The sequence below is a fragment of the Schistocerca nitens genome, chromosome 2, assembly GCF_023898315.1.
Source record: "Schistocerca nitens isolate TAMUIC-IGC-003100 chromosome 2, iqSchNite1.1, whole genome shotgun sequence".
Lineage (NCBI taxonomy): Eukaryota > Metazoa > Arthropoda > Insecta > Orthoptera > Acrididae > Schistocerca > Schistocerca nitens.
In genome coordinates this window covers 749,435,763-749,457,488 of record NC_064615.1, presented here as the reverse complement: position 1 = coordinate 749,457,488, position 21,726 = coordinate 749,435,763, and the positions used below count along the sequence as shown (strand labels likewise).

The following is a 21,726-nucleotide window of genomic DNA, read 5'->3' as shown; positions in this document are numbered from 1 at the left end:
AGCAGGCTCTGCAGAGGACATTCACGCAGCCCAGCGACTTCTCGGAAGGCCGGTGGAATGGGAAACAGTTTGAACAGATCGCTATCCCTTGCCCTCCAGACTATTCATTCTTCTGTCTCCTGGTGAAAGTGAGCAACGTCAATCAGGTGCCAGACCTGGTGCTGTCAGGAATCCTTCCACTAAGAGACGGTAGGTTTTTGCGTGGGGCATTCTTAAAAAATACAAGAGAGTGGGAGATTAGGAGCTGACATTCTGATCATATTGCACTTGCTATAACCAAGGACTTATGAACTAAAACAGAAATGAATGAGGCTGAAAAGCGATATAGAATGTTCTAGAAACGGTTCCATCAGGAAGCCAGCTGTATGGAGAATTTTTACGCAGATTCTTTAGTTAGAGAACAGAAACCCCCTGTCCTTTATCATTTGCTTCGTTAAGATCCGTATTAATGTAATTGTTTCTCTTGTGTAGCCTGAGAAATATTATAACAAACGTATAGTCACTTGGGCCAAGATTTTAGCTCAGTAGTTAGTGGAACACTTTTCCAAGCGGTATCCCATTAATGATTTTGTGAATCCCAACACCCAGGACTCATTTCTTAGGGACACAGATTTAATACCATTAAATACGTTGTACAGCAGCTCATAATTCAGTATCTGAGTTAATTAGGGAGCGATCTGCACCTCTGTTGCCGTCCTGATGCAAATCTTTATAGGAGCGGAAGGTTCGCGTCCATAGTTCGGTTTACTCTTCAAATTTCAGCTTTTTCCATACAATACTTCACTACAGACATGATCCGTAAAAAATTGGAGTTGCTGTTACTATTGTCTGTAAGGTCATAAATACACTATAAGAAAACAAAGGAAAAAAGGAACGCACCACGAAGGAATTATCCAAAAGCGACGGAAGTCGGTAAATGAGATCCACATGTGTAGAAAAAAAAATTATTTCAATTTTTAAAAAATTGGATAATTTTTCTAGGAGAAAGAGCTTCACAAAACGTTTTGGTCCACCTCATGCCCTTCGGCGCACAGCATTGATTGACAGAGTTGTTGAATATCCCCCTGAGGGAAAGCGTACCAATTTCTGTCCAATTGGAGCGTTATGTGCTGGCCGGGGTGGCCGAGCGGTTCTAGGCGCTACAGTCTGGACCGCGCGACCGCTATGGTCGCAGGTTCGAATCCTGCCTCGAGCATGGATGTGTGTGTTGTCCTTAGGTTAGTTAGGTTTAAGTAGTTCTAAGTTCTAGGGCTTCCCCCATGAACCATGGACCTTGCCGTTGGTGGGGAGGCTTGCGTGCCTCAGCGATACAGATGGCCGTACCGTAGGTGCAACCACAACGGAGGGGTATCTGTTGAGAGGCCAGACAAACATGTGGTTCCTGAAGAGGGGCAGCAGCATTTTCAGTAGTTGCAGGGGCAACAGTCTGGATGATTGACTGATCTGGCCTTGTAACATTAACCAAAACGGCCTTGCTGTGCTGGTACTGCGAACGGCTGAAAGCAAGGGGAAACTACAGCCGTAATTTTTCCCGAGGACATGCAGCTTTACTGTATGATTAAATGATGATGGCGTCCTCTTGGGTAAAATATTCCGGAGGTAAAATAGTCCCCCCTTCGGATCTCCGGGCGGGGACTACTCAAGAGGACGTCGTTATCAGGAGAAAGAAAACTGGCATTCTACGCATCGGAGCGTGGAATGTCAGATCCCTTAATCGGGCAGGTAGGTTAGAAAATTTAAAAAGGGAAATGGATAGGTTAAAGTTAGATATAGTGGGAATTAGTGAAGTTCGGTGGCAGGAGGAACAAGACTTTTGGTCAGGTGATTACAGGCTTATAAATGCAACATCAAATAGGGGTTATGCAGGAGTAGGTTTAATAATGAATAAAAAAATAGGAGTGCGGGTTAGCTACTACAAACAGCATAGTGAACGCATTATTGTGGCCAAGATAGACACAAAGCCCATGCCTACTACAGTAGTACAAGTTTATATGCCAACTAGCTCTGCAGATGATGAAGAAATAGATGAAATGTATGACGAGATAAAAGAAATTATTCAGGTAGTGAAGGGAGACGAAAATTTAATAGTCATGGGTGACTGGAATTCGTCAGTAGGAAAAGGGAGAGAAGGAAACATAGTAGGTGAATATGGATTGGGGGGAAGAAATGAAAGAGGAAGCCGCCTTGTAGAATTTTGCACAGAGCATAACTTAATCATAGCTAACACTTGGTTCAAGAATCATAAAAGAAGGTTGTATACCTGGAAGAATCCTGGAGATACTAATAGGTATCAGATAGATCATACAATGGTAAGACAGAGATTTAGGAACCAGGTTTTAAATTGTAAGACATTTCCAGGGGCAGATGTGGATTCTGACCACAATCTATTGGCTATGAACAGCAGATTGAAACTGCAGAAACTGCAAAAAGTTGGGAATTTAAGGAGATGGGACCTGGATAAACTGAAAGAACCAGAGGTTGTAGAGAGTTTCAGGGAGAGCATAAGGGAACAATTGACAGGAATGGGGGAAAGAAATACAGTAGAAGAAGAATGGGTAGCTCTGAGGGAAGAAGTAGTGAAGGCAGCAGACGAGCAAGTAGGTAAAAAGACGAGGGCTAATAGAAATCCTTGGGTAACAGAAGGAATACTGAATTTAATTGATGAAAGGAGAAAATATAAAAATGCAGTAAATGAAGCAGGCAAAAGGGAATACAAACGTCTCAAAAATGAGATCGACAGAAAGTGCAAAATGGCTAAGCAGGGATGGCTAGAGGACAAATGTAAGGATGTAGAGGCTTGTCTCACTAGGGGTAAGATAGATACTGCCTACAGGAAAATTAAAGAGACCTTTGGAGAGAAGAGAACCACTTGTATGAATATCAAGAGCTCAGATGGTAACCCAGTTCTAAGCAAAGAAGGGAAGGCAGAAAGGTGGAAGGAGTATATAGAGGGTTTATACAAGGGCGATGTACTTGAGGACAGTATTATGGAAATGGAAGAGGATGTAGATGAAGATGAAATAGGAGATAAGATACTGCGTGAAGAGTTTGACAGAGCACTGAAAGACCTGGGTCGAAACAAGGCCCCGGGAGTAGACAACATTCCATTAGAACTACTGATGGCCTTGGGAGAGCCAGTCATGACAAAACTCTACCATCTGGTGAGCAAGATGTATGAGACAGGCGAAATACCCACAGACTTCAAGAAGAATATAATAATTCCAATACAAAAGAAAGCAGGTGTTGACAGATGTGAAAATTACCGAACTATCAGTTTAATAAGTCACAGCTGCAAAATACTAACGCGAATTCTTTACGGACGAATGGAAAAACTGGTAGAAGCGGACCTCGGGGAAGATCAGTTTGGATTCCGTAGAAATGTTGGAACACGTGAGGCAATACTAACCGTACGACTTATCTTAGAAGAAAGATTAAGAAAAGGCAAACCTACGTTTCTAGCATTTGTAGACTTAGAGAAAGCTTTTGACAACGTTAACTGGAATACTCTCTTTCAAATTCTGAAGGTGGCAGGGGTAAAATACAGGGAGCGAAAGGCTATTTGCAATTTGTACAGAAACCAGATGGCAGTTATAAGAGTTGAGGGACATGAAAGGGAAGCAGTGGTTGGGAAAGGAGTGAGACAGGGTTGTAGCCTCTCCCCGATGTTATTCAATCTGTATATTGAGCAAGCAGTAAAGGAAACAAAAGAAAAATTCGGAGTAGGTATTAAAATTCATGGAGAAGAAGTAAAAACTTTGAGGTTCGCCGATGACATTGTAATTCTGTCAGAGACAGCAAAGGACTTGGAAGAGCAGTTGAACGGTATGGACAGTGTCTTGAAAGGAGGATATAAGATGAACATCAACAAAAACAAAACGAGGATAATGGAATGTAGTCAAATTAAATCGGGTGATGCTGAGGGGATTAGATTAGGAAATGAGACACTTAAAGTAGTAAAGGAGTTTTGCTATTTAGGGAGTAAAATAACTGATGATGGTCGAAGTAGAGAGGATATAAAATGTAGACTGGCAATGGCAAGGAAAGCGTTTCTGAAGAAGAGAAATTTGTTAACATCGAGTATAGATTTAAGTGTCAGGAAGTCGTTTCTGAAAGTATTTGTATGGAGTGTAGCCATGTATGGAAGTGAAACATGGACGATAACCAGTTTGGACAAGAAGAGAATAGAAGCTTTCGAAATGTGGTGCTACAGAAGAATGCTGAAGATAAGGTGGGTAGATCACGTAACTAATGAGGAGGTATTGAATAGGATTGGGGAGAAGAGAAGTTTGTGGCACAACTTGACTAGAAGAAGGGATCGGTTGGTAGGACATGTTTTGAGGCATCAAGGGATCACAAATTTAGCATTGGAGGGCAGCGTGGAGGGTAAAAATCGTAGAGGGAGACCAAGAGATGAATACACTAAGCAGATTCAGAAGGATGTAGGTTGCAGTAGGTACTGGGAGATGAAGAAGCTTGCACAGGATAGAGTAGCATGGAGAGCTGCATCAAACCAGTCTCAGGACTGAAGACCACAACAACAACAACAAGTTCTAGGGGACTGATGACCTCAGCAGTTAAGTCCCTCAGTGCTCAGAGCCATTTGAACCGTTTTGAGCGTTATGTCGGAAACCCCGAGCTGGTTGGAAGATCCTAACCATAAAGCTCAAAACATTGTGAGTTGGAGAGAGATCCAGCCACCTTGCTGACAAAGGTAGTGTTTGGCAAGCACGAAGACAAGACACTCATGCCGTGTGTGGAAATGCATTATCTTGTTGAAATGTAAGGCCAGGATAGTTTGCCACAAACAGTATCAAAACGGGTTGTAGCATATCCGTGACATACCACTAGGCTGTAAGTGTGCTGCAGATGACAATCAAAGGTGTCCTGCTATGAAATGAAATGGCGCCCCAGACCATCACTCCTGGCTGTCAGGCCGTACGGCACGTGACAGTTCAGTTGGTAGCCCACCTCTCTCTGGGGCATCTGCAGACAAATCTTCGCTGGTCATCGAGGCCTGAGTGGAACTGAATTTTCATTGATGAGTCCCACTTCGAGCTGAGTCCCGATGGCAAGTGAAGACGTGTCTGGAAGCGTTCCGGACAGCAATGGAATACCAACCTTAGTGTCGCCGGCGTACGGCCTGACAACCAAGTGTGATGGGCTGCAGTGCCATTTCTTTCCATAGCAGTAACCCTTAGGTTGTCATCCGCGGCATCCTTGCAGCACATCGGTACGTCGACGATATACTACGCCTCACTTTGTGGCCCTTCATGGCAGGCCATCCTGGCTTACATTCCAGTTAGATAATGCCCGCCTGCATACGGCGATAGTTTTCACTGTGTTTTCGTGCTTTTCAACCCCTACCGTGGCCAACTAGGTCGGCGAATCTCTTGAGAACGTATTGAGATTATGGGCACGGGTCTCCGATAAGCCCGGGATTTTGACGATAGAACACGTCAGTTGGACAGAATTTGGCATGGCAGCCCTCAGAAAGACACCCTAGAAAACTATGAACCAGCGCGAAGCCAAACACCCATTCTATGTGGTGCATACTTTCGGTAACAAGTGCAAGTGTGGTACTCAGGCAATTGCCTTGCAGAAGTCACAAAATACTGCACCTAGCTGACTGCCTTGATCAATGGTTTTCAGATTGTTGTGTTTTCGGAATGCATGCTGGTTGGTACGGAGGTGATCATTGTTTTAGAATAACATCTTTACATTTGAGCTCAGAATACGCTCTAACATTCTACAAGTGAAATATTATCAACAGCATTGGACATGAGTTGTGTCTGGATAGATTAGTCGGTTGAGCACTTGCTGGCGAAAGGCGAAGGTTCCACGTTCGAGTTCCAGTCCGACATACTAGTTACATTTTAACTAGCCGGGTACGTTTCAAATCAGCACACACTCCGCTGAAAAGTGATAATTAATCCTAGAATTGCTGTATTACACATATTTGCTCAGGTACGATAATTTAGGTGTGACGATACCCTTCATTCTTCTTTGTAATGGGTCATTTGAAACCCGAGTTCAGAATTACTGCTTTCGCTTTAGTACCCTCAGTTTCAGTTCCTGTGAAATCCGTGAGACTCTGGACATCGCTCAGACCCTTCATCACCGAGCGAGGTGGCGCAGTGGTTAGCACACTAGACTCGCATTCGGGAGGACGACGGCTCAATCCCGCGTCCGGCCATCCTGATTTATGTTTTCCGTGATTTCCCTAAATCACTCCAGGCAAATGCGGGGATGGTTCCTTTGAAAGAGCGCGGCCGACTTCCTTCCCCTTCCTTCCCTAATCCGATGACACCGATGACCTCGCTGTTTGGTCCCTTCCCCCAAACAATCCAATCCAATCCAATCCAGACCCTTCATATACGACCACAATTTGCTTGGGTTTTGTGAAAGACTTTCGACTATAGTCATCTACGGTTGTGACTGAAGGCTTCCCACGTTGCCCTCTGGACACCTATCACACCTTTGATTTAGCATTTATCTATCTATAGCCCAATTATTTATGTTGTGCGTATTGTGTAGCAGTTCCAATTACTTAAGAACTTTCCTTACAGTAAATGTATGCCACTGCGCGTCCCTGCCACGATTAACCTTTGTACTGGGTGCATGACCGACTATTCTTCTAAACTTTAGCAACAGTTCTAATATCTGACGACACTAGTGTCTCTTTATTCAATTTACTGAATACATGTAATTAAATCTCTGCTAACGGAGATCGTGTCGATGCCTGCGAGTCCACTGACGTCATTGGAACGTAGATAATTTCGCAAATTTCTCTGTAGTACCTCAACATCAAGAACCCGTTTCCATGCACTTCCATAATTATAGCCGCTGTCCCAATCAACGTTATTGCTGCACGTTCTGATCTTTGCAGCCTATTTAATGAGTACAAGCTAACCTGATAATCTCCTGTTAAATTGTTGTGTTACTGTCTAAAATCCACTTATGTCAACAATAAATGTTCAGCGTCGCTTAGAGTGAAACAGTGAAACAAGCACAGCAGTTATTGGCGTTTAGAGCACTGGAAGAAGAATTTATGGAGTGATGCATTATGATGCTACGTGACTATAATAAATTAATGGGCAGATACACACAGAGATCCCTTGTGGGCTGTAGTTATCATATGGCAGCGAAACTTCGTAGGTATTCTAATGCGTTAATGCGGAACCGATTTTCCCTGGAAAAAATTAATTCCAATTTTGGCCACCAGGTGCTAATCTAGCGCTGTAAAGCACCTCGTCGACACCTCTTTTGTTCGTATTGAACAAACTGTATTAGCGGCGGTAATAATAAAATCAACGTTATGCCTTTCTCACTTGTTTGACCTTTTCTTCCCACGTCCCGTTCCTAATCCACTGCATTTGCAAACGTATCTATACGTCTTTTTTGCAGTCACGGGGCCAGATTTGCACCTGGTGGCCAACATTTCAACCAATGTTTTCCAGTGTACATCGGTTCCGCATTAACGCATTAGAATATATACCAAGTTTCGCTGCCATACGACAATTACAGCCGACACTGGACATGTGTGAGTAGATACACGTTAATTATAACGACTCAGTACATGGCGCGGCGCACTGCTTCTAGTCGGGGGTGCGGCTAGTGGATGCTGAGGGAACGCTGTTCACATGAGTGTGTTGGGGATAGTCGGGTATAGAGCGATTCTCTGTGATTCTGTTTACGTATTAAGGATTAAATTGTTAGCTTTGGTAATTGACAAAACGATATACGAGGGTTGGAACTTCATTTAAGTTACATGTTTGCAGCTCTCACTGTCCTTCAGAGTAGTCACCAGCGTTGTGTAGAACCCGTTGCCAGCGATGTGGAAGACGTAGTATACCGTTAGCAGAGCTTGTTCCGTCGAATCTCTGGAACAGTTCTGAAGCGAATGCCCCGAGTGGTTCCTTCATCTTCGGAATCAAATCAAAGTCACAAGGACTTAAGTCCAGGGAGCATGGTGGATGGTACAGTACTTCCCAGTCCCATCGACAGAACAGACCAGCCACAGCTTGCGCTGTATGCGCCCGTGCATTGTCGTGAAAAATGATTGGTGGGTTGCGCAGAAAGCGTCGCCGCTTTTTTCGCAAAGCTGGTCGCAGGTGATGCTCCAAAAACGAACAGTAATATTGTGCTTTGACGGTGGCATTCGCTTCAGAACTGTTCTAGAGATTCGACAGGCAGTACACCGTTACATTCGCACGATCAACAGAACAAGCTCTGCTAACGGTATACTACGCCTTCCACATCGCTGGCAAAGGGTTCTACACAACGCTGGTGACTACTCTGAAGGACAGTAACAGGTGCAAATATCTCTTTTGTATCGGTTGTGAATAAGTAGTTGCTACTATTTGAGTTGCAACCCTCGTATACGTTCAAGAAAATGGTTAAAAGTTATGGCGTGCTTCCCATTTATTTTGGAATCGATTTTTTTCGTGGCTGTTGACTTTGGTACAAAGAGCAACGTGTGCCTGAGGAAACGATACGGTAGCTCCTGCTGTACCCATCAGAGTCCGTTGTTTCTTGGCATAGCAGACATTCTGAATTAACCGCGCACACTTAGAATAGACAGGGAAGTGCTCAGATTTGTGCCTTTTTTGCCGCACAGTGTCGTAAAAAAGCAGATGTGGACGTCCTCTGTACGTCATTAAGGCGCAGCAGACGACGGTACATTGGCTCTGCAGAAGAAACGTCCATTTTGTTCGCTTTTTTCGTATTTTTTCGCACAAAGAACGTGTATGAGGGCCCTTTATGTTGAAAGGCACGTAACACAATCATTACATGACAATATCTGCCTGAGAGTTGTACCAAATGTGAAAGATATTTAGTAATGCCAAGAACCGTGTGGTTACGACTGATTAGAACTGAGACATCTCTCTTCTCGAACTGTGCAGAGTGGTTACAATTAAACTGCGGCTACTCATAGAGATACAGTGTGGGCTGTAATCATCGTACGGCAACGAAACTTGACACATGCTAATGCGTTAATGTGGAAGCTATTTACGCTGGAAAACCTTAGTTCCAATTTTGGCCAGCAGGTGCAAATCTGGCGCTGTACACCGTTTGGAAGACGGTACGACAGCCACGCTGTCGTTTGACAAGCCATTACGTAAGAGGACAGTAAGGCTATCGAGAAGAGAGACCGTGCGTTGTAAGTGAAACTGTTTTACGTGAACGGCACCGATTACAGTAGTGCATTGAGAGAGTGTCACCAACTGAGAGGCCTGAGCAGAGGCCCGATGTATGATGCCATTAAATGGTTCAAGGAAGATGATGACTGAATTCGAAGCCAACGGCCTTGCCATAGTGGTAACATCGGTTCTCGTCAGATCACCGAAGATAAGCGCTGGATTGCACTTGCGTGACCACCCGGTCTGCCTAGCGCTGTTGGCAAGTCGGGTGCACTCAGCCCTTATGAGGCAAATTGAGGGACTACGTGAGAAGTAGCGGCTCCGGTCACGAAAACTGACAACGGCAGGTAGAGTGGTATTCTGCCCTCACGCCCCTCCATATCCGAATCCAGTGACGCCTATAGAGTGAGGGTGACACGGCGGTCGGTCAGTACCGCTAGGGTGTTCCGAGGCCTGTTCGGAAGGAGTTTAGTTTAGTTGGTTAATTAAATTCGAAAACACGCCTGAGCTTTGTGGAAACTGGAGAAGGAAGACTTTCTACGCCGGTGGAAGTCACTGACGACGTAGCTGTTCTTGTAACTGACCATACAGCACGTGCCCTGGGTAGTGCTGGTGCTCGTGCAGTGTCACGAGAATTGTCCGTTCCATGATCAACAGTACGTAAAGTTCTGTGGGCTATATTACACCAGTATCAGTACAAGATCCATACGGTGCAGCAACTGAAACCTCGTGATCCGCAGCAACGTTTTGAATTTGCTCTTCGGTTCCCGGCACGGATCGAAACTGATGAAACATGACAAGGCAGTGTTCCATGGAGTGATGAGACACATTTTACAATACACAGTGCAGTGCCCCAAATTTGGAGTAGTGCTGAATCGCGTCTTGTGTACAAAGAGCCACTGCAATCGCCGTAAGTGGTTCTGTAGTGATTATTCGCAAGCATCTTTACCCTCGGTCCGTTCTTCTTTGAAGAGATTACACCCAGAAGTCCTGTCAGGTGTACCACGACGGCTGGACGTTACCAGTATCTAGTTGTACAGCGTGACTCCTGCCTCGGAAGAGTGCAGATGTGTGGCAACCACTGTCTTCATGCAAGATGGGGGCAACGCCTCATGTCGCTCACCCAGTGACAGACCTGGTTAACTCAACCTTCACGAGCGCGTTATGTCAAGGGTTTATCGAGATGCATAGCCTGTAAGATCACCTAATCTGAATCCATGTGACCTTTGGCTCTGAGAATAACTACCAGAACGCGTTTACCTGGATACTTTCGGTCTCTACCTGATCAGAAGGCCAGTATAAAGAAAAAAGTTGCTCAGCTTCCACCGGAAATGTTGCAAGCGGGATTAGCTGAGCGGTCTAAGGCGCTGCAGTCATGGACTGTGCGGCTGGTTCCGGCGGAGGTTCGAGTCCTCCTTCGGGCGTGGGTCTGTGTGTTAGTCCGTAGGATAATTTAGGATAAGTAGTGTGTAAAATTACGGACTGATGACCTTAGCAGTTAAGTCCCATAAGATTTCACACATATTTGAACATTTTTTTGTTGCAAGTATCTGTTGATCAAATCGTTTTACGGATGCAGCATCCCGTCACCGCCTCCACTGCTCATATTGAACCAACTGTGAAAGCAGCTGTTAATAATAAAATCATTGACAGCGTCACATTGGCAACTAGCGATCACAATTGGAACTATTTCTTTCCAGCGTAAATCGTTTCGACATTAGAAATTCTACCACGTTTTACTGCCATACGATAATTACAACCCACACTTGACTTCTGTGAACAGCTGCACTTTAATCTGTTATAACCATCCGGTATTTTCAGTTATCTCCGATTCAAGGTAATGGCTCTAAATAGGCCTTTGTTGTGTTTGCGCAGTTTTTCGCATCCAGAGTACAATTTTTAAAGTAAATCTTGTTTTCCATTTCTAACAATGATCTATGTGCCCCAATAATTCGTGAGAAGTAGCTTACGAAACCCACTTTTTACGAAAACACACTGGTTACGCAAACAGCAACCCTGTGAAACGCCCCCCTTTTCTGGTCGTCCATCAGATACAGGAAGCAATAGACAAAGCTGCACATTTTGAAACAGTGGTTATTGACTTCCGTAATGCGTTTTTGTTTCTTCTTTTTTTTTCCTTTAGAAGAGGAAGAAGTGTCGGATGTGAAAATTAATTCACACACACTCCGAGTGTATTACAGGTCTCCTACTGTTCAAAACGATCTATCGGATAACGTCGGAATCGAATGAGGCTGTCGATGGGTGTTATTGTTGTATATAGGGTAGTTGCAATAGACAGATGCTTGAAGTGAAATACAGGGTGACTTGCAGAGGACTGAATTTGAAACCGCCTCATACCAGTACAAAAGAAGTCAGATGCCGACAAGTGAGTCATTTCAGTAACTCATGGTTGTAATACACTAATACATATTATTTCACAGAAGTAATGAAAGACTGGAAAACGCCAACGTTGCAGAAGATCAGTTTTGATTACGGAAAAATGCAGGAAAATACGAGGCAGTGCTGAATATGAGACATGATATAGATAGATTGGAAAAAGAGAAACGTGCATTTATGGCTAATGTAGATTTACGGAAAGTTTTAATAATGTAGAACAGAGTTACCTGTATGATCTTATGTAGGTAGCAGAGATGAAATGCGGGGAACGAAAGGTTATCTACAGCTTGTACAGAAACCATACTGCAGTTGGAAGAGAAGGACAGGAAAGGGATGCAGTATTTGATAGTTATTCAATCTGTATACTGAGCGAACAGTCCAGCAAAATAAGGGGATATCTGGTAAGGGAATTAAAGATCTTCGAGAAGAAATAAAAACTTTCTGATGTGCTTAGGGCAACGTAATTCTCCCAGAGACAATAAAGTTCTTGGAAGATCAACAACGGAAATGGGTAGTGTCTTGGAGAGATATTGTCAGGTGATCATCTACAAAAGTTAAGCAGGGGTAATGGAACGCAGTCGAATTAAATCACACGATGATGACGGAATCATATTGGGAAATGGGTTGTAGATGGATGCTTTTCTATTTGGGGAGCAAAAATTTTATAATGATACAACTAAATACTATATAAAATGCATAATTACCGTAGTAAGAAAAAAGACATGTTAGCATCTAATATAAATATAAATTTTGGGCTGTTGTTTCTGAAAATATATGTATGATTGTAGATTTATATCGATATGACACACGGACGATAAGCGTCACAGAGAAAAAGAGAATTGAAGCTTTTGAAATATGGTGATACAGAAGAATGCTGAAGATTAGTTGAGCGGATCGGGTAGCTGCTGAAGAGGTGGGGATTCGTTCGGGAGAAAAAGAAATTTATGCCACAACCTGACTAAAAGAAGGGGTAGGTTGATATAACACGCCATGAGAATTCAATAAATAATGAATGTGTCACTGGAGGAAAGTGTAGAGGGTAAAAAAGAGTAAATAGTGACCAAGACTTTATTATGATAAGCAGGCTCAAGTGAATGCAGGTTGTAATATTAACCTCAGAACACTGGTGGTGGTGGGGGGGGGGGGGGAGGTGAATGTTACGTTACTATTAAAACACTGCAAATTTTACTACTCCAGATTTTATTCAAAGGAAGTCACAATTTTTATGTTATCTGCTAGTCAATTATTAGATCTCCATTGGTAGGCTACATACAAAATAGGTGCAAAATGCCCTTTTTCATATTCTATAATAACAATTTGACTGCTCCAAGTATTATGGGAAAAGAAGTCGTAATCTACGGTATGCCCTAGTTACACATTACTATAATTATTATGACTCCAAGAGTATGTATCCACAAAATGAGCAGAGAGTCTTCTGCTTTCTTCGACGGTCACCCCGAGATTCTTCAACCGAGTCGTCATTTGCCATTTCAGCGCCTGGGTCTACATCACTGTCATCTGTACACACAACATTAACTTGCTGAAGAAAATCTCCCTCTTCACTAAATTTGCCATTGTGTCTTTATCAGCTCCTTATAGCTAATCACCCAGTGTATCAGTGTCAAAATCAAATTCAAGACCACCCACATTGTGCTAATTTTAGCAGCAAAAGACAATATTAGCACTGATGAGGACCAATGTGGTACACTACTGGCCACTAAAATTGCTACACTATGAAGATGACGTGCTACACACGCGAAATTTAACCGGCAGGAAGAAGATGCTGTGATATGCAAAGATTAGCTTTTCAGAGCATTCACACAAGGTTGGCGCCGGTGGCGACACCTACAACGTGCTGACATGAGGAGAGTTTCCAACTGATTTCTTATACACAAACAGAAGTTGACCGGCGTTGCCCGGTGAAACGTTGTTGTGATGCCTCGTGTAAGGAGGAGAAATGCGTACCACCACGTTTCCGACGTTGATAAAGGTCGGATTGTAGCCTATCGCGATTGCGGTTTATCGTATCGTGACATTGCTGCTCGCGTTGGTCGAGATCCAATGACTGTTAGCAGAATATGGAATCGGTGGGTTCAGGAGGGTAATACGGAACGCCGTGCTGGATCGCAACGGCCTCGTATCATTAGCAGTCGAGATGACAGTCATATTATCCGCATGGCTGTAACGGTCGTGCAGCCATGTCTCGATCCCTGAGTCAACAGATGGGGACGTTTTCAAGACAACAACCAACTGCACGAACAGTTCGACGACGGTTGCAGCAGCATGGACTATCAGCTCGGAGACCATGGCTGCAGTTACCCTTGACACTGCATCGCAGACAGGAGCGCCTGCGATGATGTACTGAACGACGAACCTGGGTGCACGAATGGCAAAACGTCATTTTTTCAGATGAATCCAGGATCTGTTTACAGCATCATGATGGTCGCATCCATGTTTCGCGACCTCGTGGTGAACGCACATTGGAAGCGTGTATTCGTCATCGCCGTACTGGGTTATTGCCCAGCGTGATGGTATGGGGTGCCACTTGTTACAGGTCTTGTTCGCACTGACGGCACTTTGAACAGTAGACGTTACATTTCAGATATGTTACGATCCGTGGCTCTACCCTTCATTCGATCCCTGCGAAACCTTACATTTCAACAGGATAATGCACGACCGCATGTTGCAGGTTCTGTACGGGCCTTTCTGGATACAGAAAATATTCGACTGCTGCCCTAGTCAGCACATTCTCCAGATCTCTCACCAACTGAAAACGTCTGGTCAATGGTGGCTTAGCAACTGGCTCGTCACAATACGCCAGTCACTACTCTTGATGAACTGTGGTATCGTGTTGAAGGTGCGTGGGCAGCTGTACCTGTACACGCCATCCAAGCTCTGTTTGACTCCATGTCCAGGCGTATCAAGGCCGTTATTACGGCCAGAGGTGGTATTTCTGGGTACTGATTTCTCAGGATCTATGCACCCAAATTGCTTGAAAATGTGATTACATATCAGTTGTAGTATAATTTATTTGTCCAATGAATACCCGTTTATCATCTGCATTTCTTCTTGGTGTAGCAATTTTAATGGCAAGTTGTGTATAACCTAACGCCCTCCCAATTGTGACTGCCTGATATTTCACGTACGTTGCGACACTGAGAAATTCTAAACGAGCATGGCGACTATTAGAAAACAGGCACACCATTAGCAAACATTCGTAATATTCACGACAAAGGCATCAGTGCCGGCAAACCGCTATTCCATGAAGGTATTCATGAGCACGTGTCACTAATGTGTCCAGATTGGGGGGGGGGGGGGAGGGGGGGGGAGAAACACGGAGAGATACCGACTGCAATCCTAAATTTTACGAGAGTGTGGTAATACAGGATTAATGCAGAGAAGAGGCTTGCGCAACACAGACAATCGTGGGGAGCCGCTTCAAAACCAGACTTCGGACTGACGAACGCAGCGATGTATAACGTGCAAATGGGCGGAGAGAAGCATTGTTGTTCAATCTCTGGAAAGTCAAAAGTGTTAAATATTTTACATTATACGTCTGGAGTGATTTTGAAGGGAAATAACTCTTTAAAAATATACTCCGCTATAGAGTGAAAATTTCGTTCTAGACAGATTCGTTCGAAGTAACCTAAGGATATTCTAGTATGTGCTTACGAAACCCTTGTTCTACATGTATTTTACCATGGTTCCTGGCTTCTTGCCATAACCATCCGCATCTTCTTGATTCATCTTTCCAGAGGATGTTCTGTTGGTTTGGTGACAGTCCTCGCCGACTTCTGTCTCCCTTTCTGCCCGGATCGATCGCTGTTCTGATGTGTCTGGCTTCCACGCTCATCCTTTACGTGGAGGCGATTCATGAATAGCGCAGCAGGCAGGTGAGACGGGGCATCGTTTCTAAGAGCGCTTTCATGTGCACACACCTGGGCCGCGCTCCGTAACAAGTAATCTCGGGCCACAATGAGGGCGCGCCCGCGCCCCGCGCGCCACGCCTACTTAGCGACGACCGGGAAGGCGGCTGCGGCGCGGCTGTGAAAGGCGGGCAGTCGGCAGGCTGGCAGCGCGCTTTGTGCAGGTGGCGCGCCGCGCATGAGCACTCACCAGACGTGTCCCAGACGGCGAAGCGGATCCGGTAGTCCGCCACGTTGTACGTCGACGCGTACTTTTCGAAGCCAGTCGGCGTGTACACCTGCAACAAGAGAACGCTCGCTGCAGCCACAGCTCCGACCTCTTCACCGTCTGCACTCTGAAAATTGAGACCGTTGTACTGTAAATTATCTAGCTGTCGTAGGCTCACATGATGCTTAGTGCTGCGTGCTGCGTGCTCCGCCAGCTACGGAACACAGCTATACGCACACGGGGTGCCAAACAACAGAATTGTCTCCACCGTGGCTCCACGTAGTTATCTGACAATAGAGCAGCGCCTACTCACCAACACCGATTTCATCCAAATTACCGATAAGCAGGGATTGGCTAGAGCTAAAAGTGAGAGAAGTAGGAGCTCCAGAATGCAAAGTGCTTTGGAAAAAAAAGTCTATTTGGCACGACTCGTGTGAGGCATCAACCATTTGTGATAATGTACTTCCAAGGCAGCGCTTGCACAGTGGAAAGAATACGGAACGTTACAGAATGATCCCTATGAGAGAATTATTTTTTTATTTTTATTTTCAGTTCTTGCGTTACTCACACTGCGAATAAGCCGAGGCCGGCCGGAGTGGCCGAGCGGTTCTAGGCGCTACAGTCTGGAACCATGCGACAGCTACGGTCGCAGGTTCGAATCCTGCCTCGGGCATGGATGTGTGTGATGTCCTTAGGTTAGTTAGGTTTAAGTAGTTCTAAGTTCTAGGGGACTGATGACCTCAGCAGTTAAGTACCATAGTGCTCAGAGCCATTTCAATAAGCCGAAGTAACGCTCAGTATACTGTTTTTATTAATACCTTCGTAAAAGGGCTGACAAGGAAAGGCAAAAGAAAATGGCAAATAGTTACCAAGAGATGAGTGTAGTAACAGCACCCACGGGGACTGTGCAAATAGCTTTCCAAGAAGAGACCGCACGTAGAGTGTACAAGACTTTCGTTTGTCTCATTTCCCATTCGAGCAGCCCTTGGCAAATGTACGCAAACAATAAGTTCTCTTGTTTTTACGTGTCAGTCATCAACTGTAAAATAATAAAGGAATCCAGTTTTACACTGAAGAGCCAAAGAAACTGGTACACCTGTCAAATATCGTGTACGGCCCACGCCAGCACGGAGATGTGCCGCAACACGACGTGACATGGACTCCACAAATGTCTGAAGTAGTGCTGGAGGGAACTGAGAGCATGAATCCTGCAGGGCTGTTTATAAATCTTCTGAACAGTACGTTGCAAGGCATCCCAGATATGCTCAATAATGTTCCTGTCGCAGGTGTTTGGTGGCCAGCTGGAGTGTTCAAACCCTGAAGAGTATGTCTGGAGCCACTCTGTAGCAATTCTGGACGAGTGGGGTGTCGCACTGTCCTGCTGGCGTTGCCCAACTACGTCGGAATGCACTATGGACATGAATGCATACACAGGTGATCATATAGAATGCTTACGTACGTATTACCTGTCAGTGTGGTATCTACACGTATGAGGGGCCCCACATCACTCCAGGTGCATACTATTACAGAGTCTCCAAAAGCTTGTACAGTCCCTTGCTGACATGCAGGGTTCATGGATTCATGAGGTTGTCTCCATACCCGTAAACGTCCATCCGCTTGATACAATTTGAAACGAGAGTCTTCCGACGAAACAACATGTTTCCAGCCGTCAACAATCCAATGTAGGTGTTACAGGCCCGAGCAGGGCGTTAAGCTTTGTGTCGTGCAGTCATCAAGGGTACACGAGTGGGCCTTCGGCTCCGAAAACCCATGTGGATGATGTTTCGTTGAATGGTTCGTACGCTGACACTTGTTGATGTCCGACCACTGAAATCTGCAGCAATTTGCGGATGGATTACTCTTCTGTCACGTTAAACGGTTCTCTTCGGTCGTCGTTGGTCCATTTCTTGCAGGATCTTTTTCTCCCGCAGCGATGTCGGGAATTTGATGTTTTACCGGATTCCTGATATTCGCGGTACACTCGTGAAATGGTCGTACGGGAAAATCCCCATTTAATCGTTCCCTCGGAGATGATCTGCCGCATCACTTGTGTGCCGACTATAACAGCACGTTCAAACTCACTTAAATCTTGATAACCTGCCATTGTAGTAGCAGTAACCGCTCTATCAACTGCGCCAGACACTTATTGCCTTATACAGGCGTTGCCATGTGCAGCGCCGTATTCTGCCTTTTTACATACCTCTGTATTGGAATACGCATGCCTATATATCAGTTTCTTTAGTGCTTCAGTGTATATGCGAAGTCTTACAGTGTGCCTTATAACCTTCTACAGGAAATTTATTTGAGTCCCCAAATTTTACCTTACCTGTGCTATTCATTCTTTTTTTAAAAAAAGATATTAACAAATGCAATAAACGGAGCACTAGTTTGGTTCATTTGCAGTGCAATCTCGTAAAAATGGACAAAAGTGAAGAAAAAAGAATTCCCACATAGGAACTCGAACGCCCGACTCACGTTCTCTTTTGTACTCTTCCTGCTGAACCTAGCGGTGCCCTGAAACAATAAGTAAGACAAATGGGTCATATTTAGCTCGACCTACGCCATAAATGCTTCTTTTCCTTAACGCTTGGCCTGTAGCTCCCACTTTTGTGACTTTCATTTCTGACCAAGCCCTAGATACACTACAAATCTGAACGAAATGGGCGATGATCAGCGGGCGCGGTCTTCTTGAGAGCGTATACTTAACAGGAGCATCGTAATGCTTCCACGAAACGATTTAAGGCCGATTCATACTAGATACTCACGTCACGTCATGTCAATTCCATTCGTTTAGCCTAGTACCGAATGATGAAAGTAAAGTTATGAGTTAGTCCGCAGCTCGTGGTCGTGCGGTAGCGTTCTCGCTTCCCACGCCCGGGTTCCCGGGTTCGATTCCCGGCGGGGTCAGGGATTTTCTCTGCCTCGTGATGACTGGGTGTTGTGTGATGTCCTGTATTGTAATGAAGGTGCAGCTACTCGCGGAGGCAAAGTGTGGGCCGTAACTATCGTATTGCCAGAGTCTGAATATGAGTCACAAAAGTCGGAGAGATTTTCTGCAACTTCGCTATTGCAGCGCCTCCAAGTGGCATGGCTGTATAAACAAAGTACTGCCACATAGGTGCTGTGAAAGTATTTCTGTATACTGTTAGTTAGGTTTAAGTAGTTCTAAGTTCTAGGGGACTGATGACCGTAGATGTTAAGTCCCATAGTTCTCAGAGCCATTTGAACCATTTTTTGAAAGTTATGAGTTACCATCCGTGATACAAGAAGTCGGAGTACAATGTCAAACTTGCGGAAATAAACAAAGCTAAAGTTTATTAATGGCCAAAGCAAACTTCATAAAATATGCCCTTCATCAGTTTTGTGTGGTAAACTGGTGAGAAGCGAAACCAAAATTTAAAACATTGACATCCATTTCCCTGTGAAAAAATATATATATAAACACATCAAAACTATTTACAAGGGAATAAATAGAGTCTATTTACCTTATTCATTATGTTTTCCCCTATGCAACTAATAACGTCATAAAAAGCTGTATTTTTCTCCTTCATTAGAACTGACGTTTTCTCTTAAAATGGTATTTAATGAAATCTGCTTTATCACCTTACGTTATTATTTATGTAGAGTATAGGCGTCAGCTCTGTTTTGTTATTGTGAAACTTTCACATACCTGATCTCGCTTTTGGGAAAATATTCAAAAGTATCCAAGTTGTCATGGAACATTTGCAATTTGTCACGAAAACAAAGCAAAATAACAAGACTAAAGTTTAAGAAGATACAAAAGCACAAAGTCCCTTACAATAATATCAGTGAACACGACGAACATACGTTGTATTCCGATGTTAGCAGACGACGACACCATCAAAACTTCCTTACCGACAAATCTTGGTGTGACGTGACTTGACGGTCTGTGTGAATGCTGTCGTTTGAAATACATTGTGGTATGTTTTGATGTAACGTGACGAAACCGACGTTCCGTGACGTGATGTGAGGTGGTGTGACGATGAGTGTGAATTGGCCTTTAGTAGTCGTCCGATCCACCCGGTGGAAGTTCTGTCTGACGCCATAGAGGCCGCTGATACCAGAGACGACTTCCTTCATCCATCAAATAGTTCGGAGACAAACATTCTTCCGTAGATTACAGACGTAAGCGGACACACAGCTTCACTCGGCACTTTGCGCAGTTGTCAAACAGTTGCTGCAGTTGCCGCAGTTGTCAGCCAGCAGCAGTCAACGAGTGAGGATGGCACAGTCAGTATGACAGTTTATGCCTATTAACAGCCTGAACTTAGAAGCTGTTGCTGACGGTAATCCTGGCCGAACAACATTTAGATTAGTTAGTCATCGTTCACTGAGTTGCGTTAGGACCAGTTTTCAGAACTTTTACATTAATGTCAGACCTTGTCATTACAAAAAAAGTTCAGTATTTTTGTGTCATATTATCTCAATAAAAGTTTGTTAATTGCTGCTCATCGCGTTACTAACATTATTTACGTATTAGTTTAATAATGCCCTGTGAGAAGACAATTACGGCATACAAGCTCACCTCACCGATACAGCGAGAGCAAGGGGTTCGCTTCCCGCTATTTTTATGTTGGGAGCCTTCTTTATTTCGTGAATACTACACCCAGCACAGTTATTTGGCCTCAGAAAGCAGGCTTTCCCGTTTAGTATTTACTTCTTTCGTGGAGTGACTGTTGTGTCTTAGACAGCGATCATAGAAAAAGTGCTGATGTTCTTACAGTATTAGCAAATATAACCACCGTCGGGGAATATTAGTATGCATCTTCGAAGCCTTCATTGATTTCTCCTGCAGCAGCAAATGAAACCTTAGCCCCGAAGATTATTCAGGGGTTCCTGAAGCTATGTATTACCAGGAAACTGTTACTTGTCTTAAGCGAAAAAGTTGGAGCAATGTTTAGCTATCGTCATTGGGTTTTCATTTCTTACCCTTACTCACAAGTTATCACGTTTGATCTTTAGCAACTAAATAAATAAATGAGCGGAACTTGCAGATAAATACGGTTCAATGTATAGAATATGATTCTACATTGTAAGAGGTCCATCACTAAGGAATTTATTGCTAGCGCACTCGAGCAGATGTAACTTCGGTGGATTGATCACGCAGTGCCTGCGAAATGTGTATTACAATAGAATCGCAGACCAGAGAGCAATGTCGGCAGCAGTAGTGGTAGTAGCTCGCAGTCGAGCGGTTGGGTCAGGTCGCTCTTAGAGAGCCGTTGTCTAGTTGTATAGCTCACAGAGAGCACTTGTGTCATGTTTGGAATTGCCAAGGCCGGTCGTGGAGAACGATGTAGTATAAGGTAAAAGCAAAGATTATTATTATTTATTGCCGTGCGCATAGGTAATTTGCAACAACTGATTTTGTTCTATTGCTACATCAAGTCCCATGTAAATGTTTTTAAAAATCGTTGAATAAAAATCTTTCTTATAACGATAGCTTTTGACAATCATTCATCTGAATTTAAAGATTTTACTAATTTCTCCTACCCATGGTCATTCCGATTATCCTAAAGAAAAATCAGTTTTTTTTTATACATAACAAATCTAGCGGCCAGCATTGCACTGGGCTGTGCCAGAAAAATCTCTTATAGGAGCAGATATACAGGGTGAGTCACCTAACGTTACCGCTGGATATATTTCGTAAGCCACATCAAATACTGACGAACCGATTCCACAGACCGAACGTGAGGAGAGGGGCTAGTGTAATTGTTTAATACAAACCATACTAAAATGCACGGAACTATATTTTTTAACACAAACCTACGTTTTTTTAAATGGAACCACGTTAGTTTTGTTAGCACATCTGAACATATAAACAAATACGTAATCAGTGCCGTTTGTTGCACTGTAAAATGTTAATTACATCCGGAGATATTGTAACCTAAAGTTGACGCTTGAAACCTCCGACGTTCAGTTGCGTGTTGTAACAAACACGGGCCGCGGTCGGCGAGCAGCATCTGCTGGGACATGTTTACGATGACGACCGTGTTTACGAGTGTGGCTGTAGTGCACTGTTGTGTTTTCGTCTAGC

General features: G+C 44.1%; 1 protein-coding gene across 1 annotated transcript in view; it reads right to left on the bottom strand.

The window, feature by feature from the left end:
• LOC126236978 (ras-like GTP-binding protein Rho1) overlaps nucleotides 1-21,726 on the bottom strand; it is a 323,883-nt gene that overhangs the window by 61,241 nt on the left and 240,916 nt on the right. Inside the window, exon 2 of the mRNA XM_049946696.1 lies at nucleotides 15,654-15,741. Within this exon, the coding sequence (XP_049802653.1) occupies nucleotides 15,654-15,741 (88 nt within the window). The remainder of the gene's footprint in view (nucleotides 1-15,653; nucleotides 15,742-21,726) is intronic.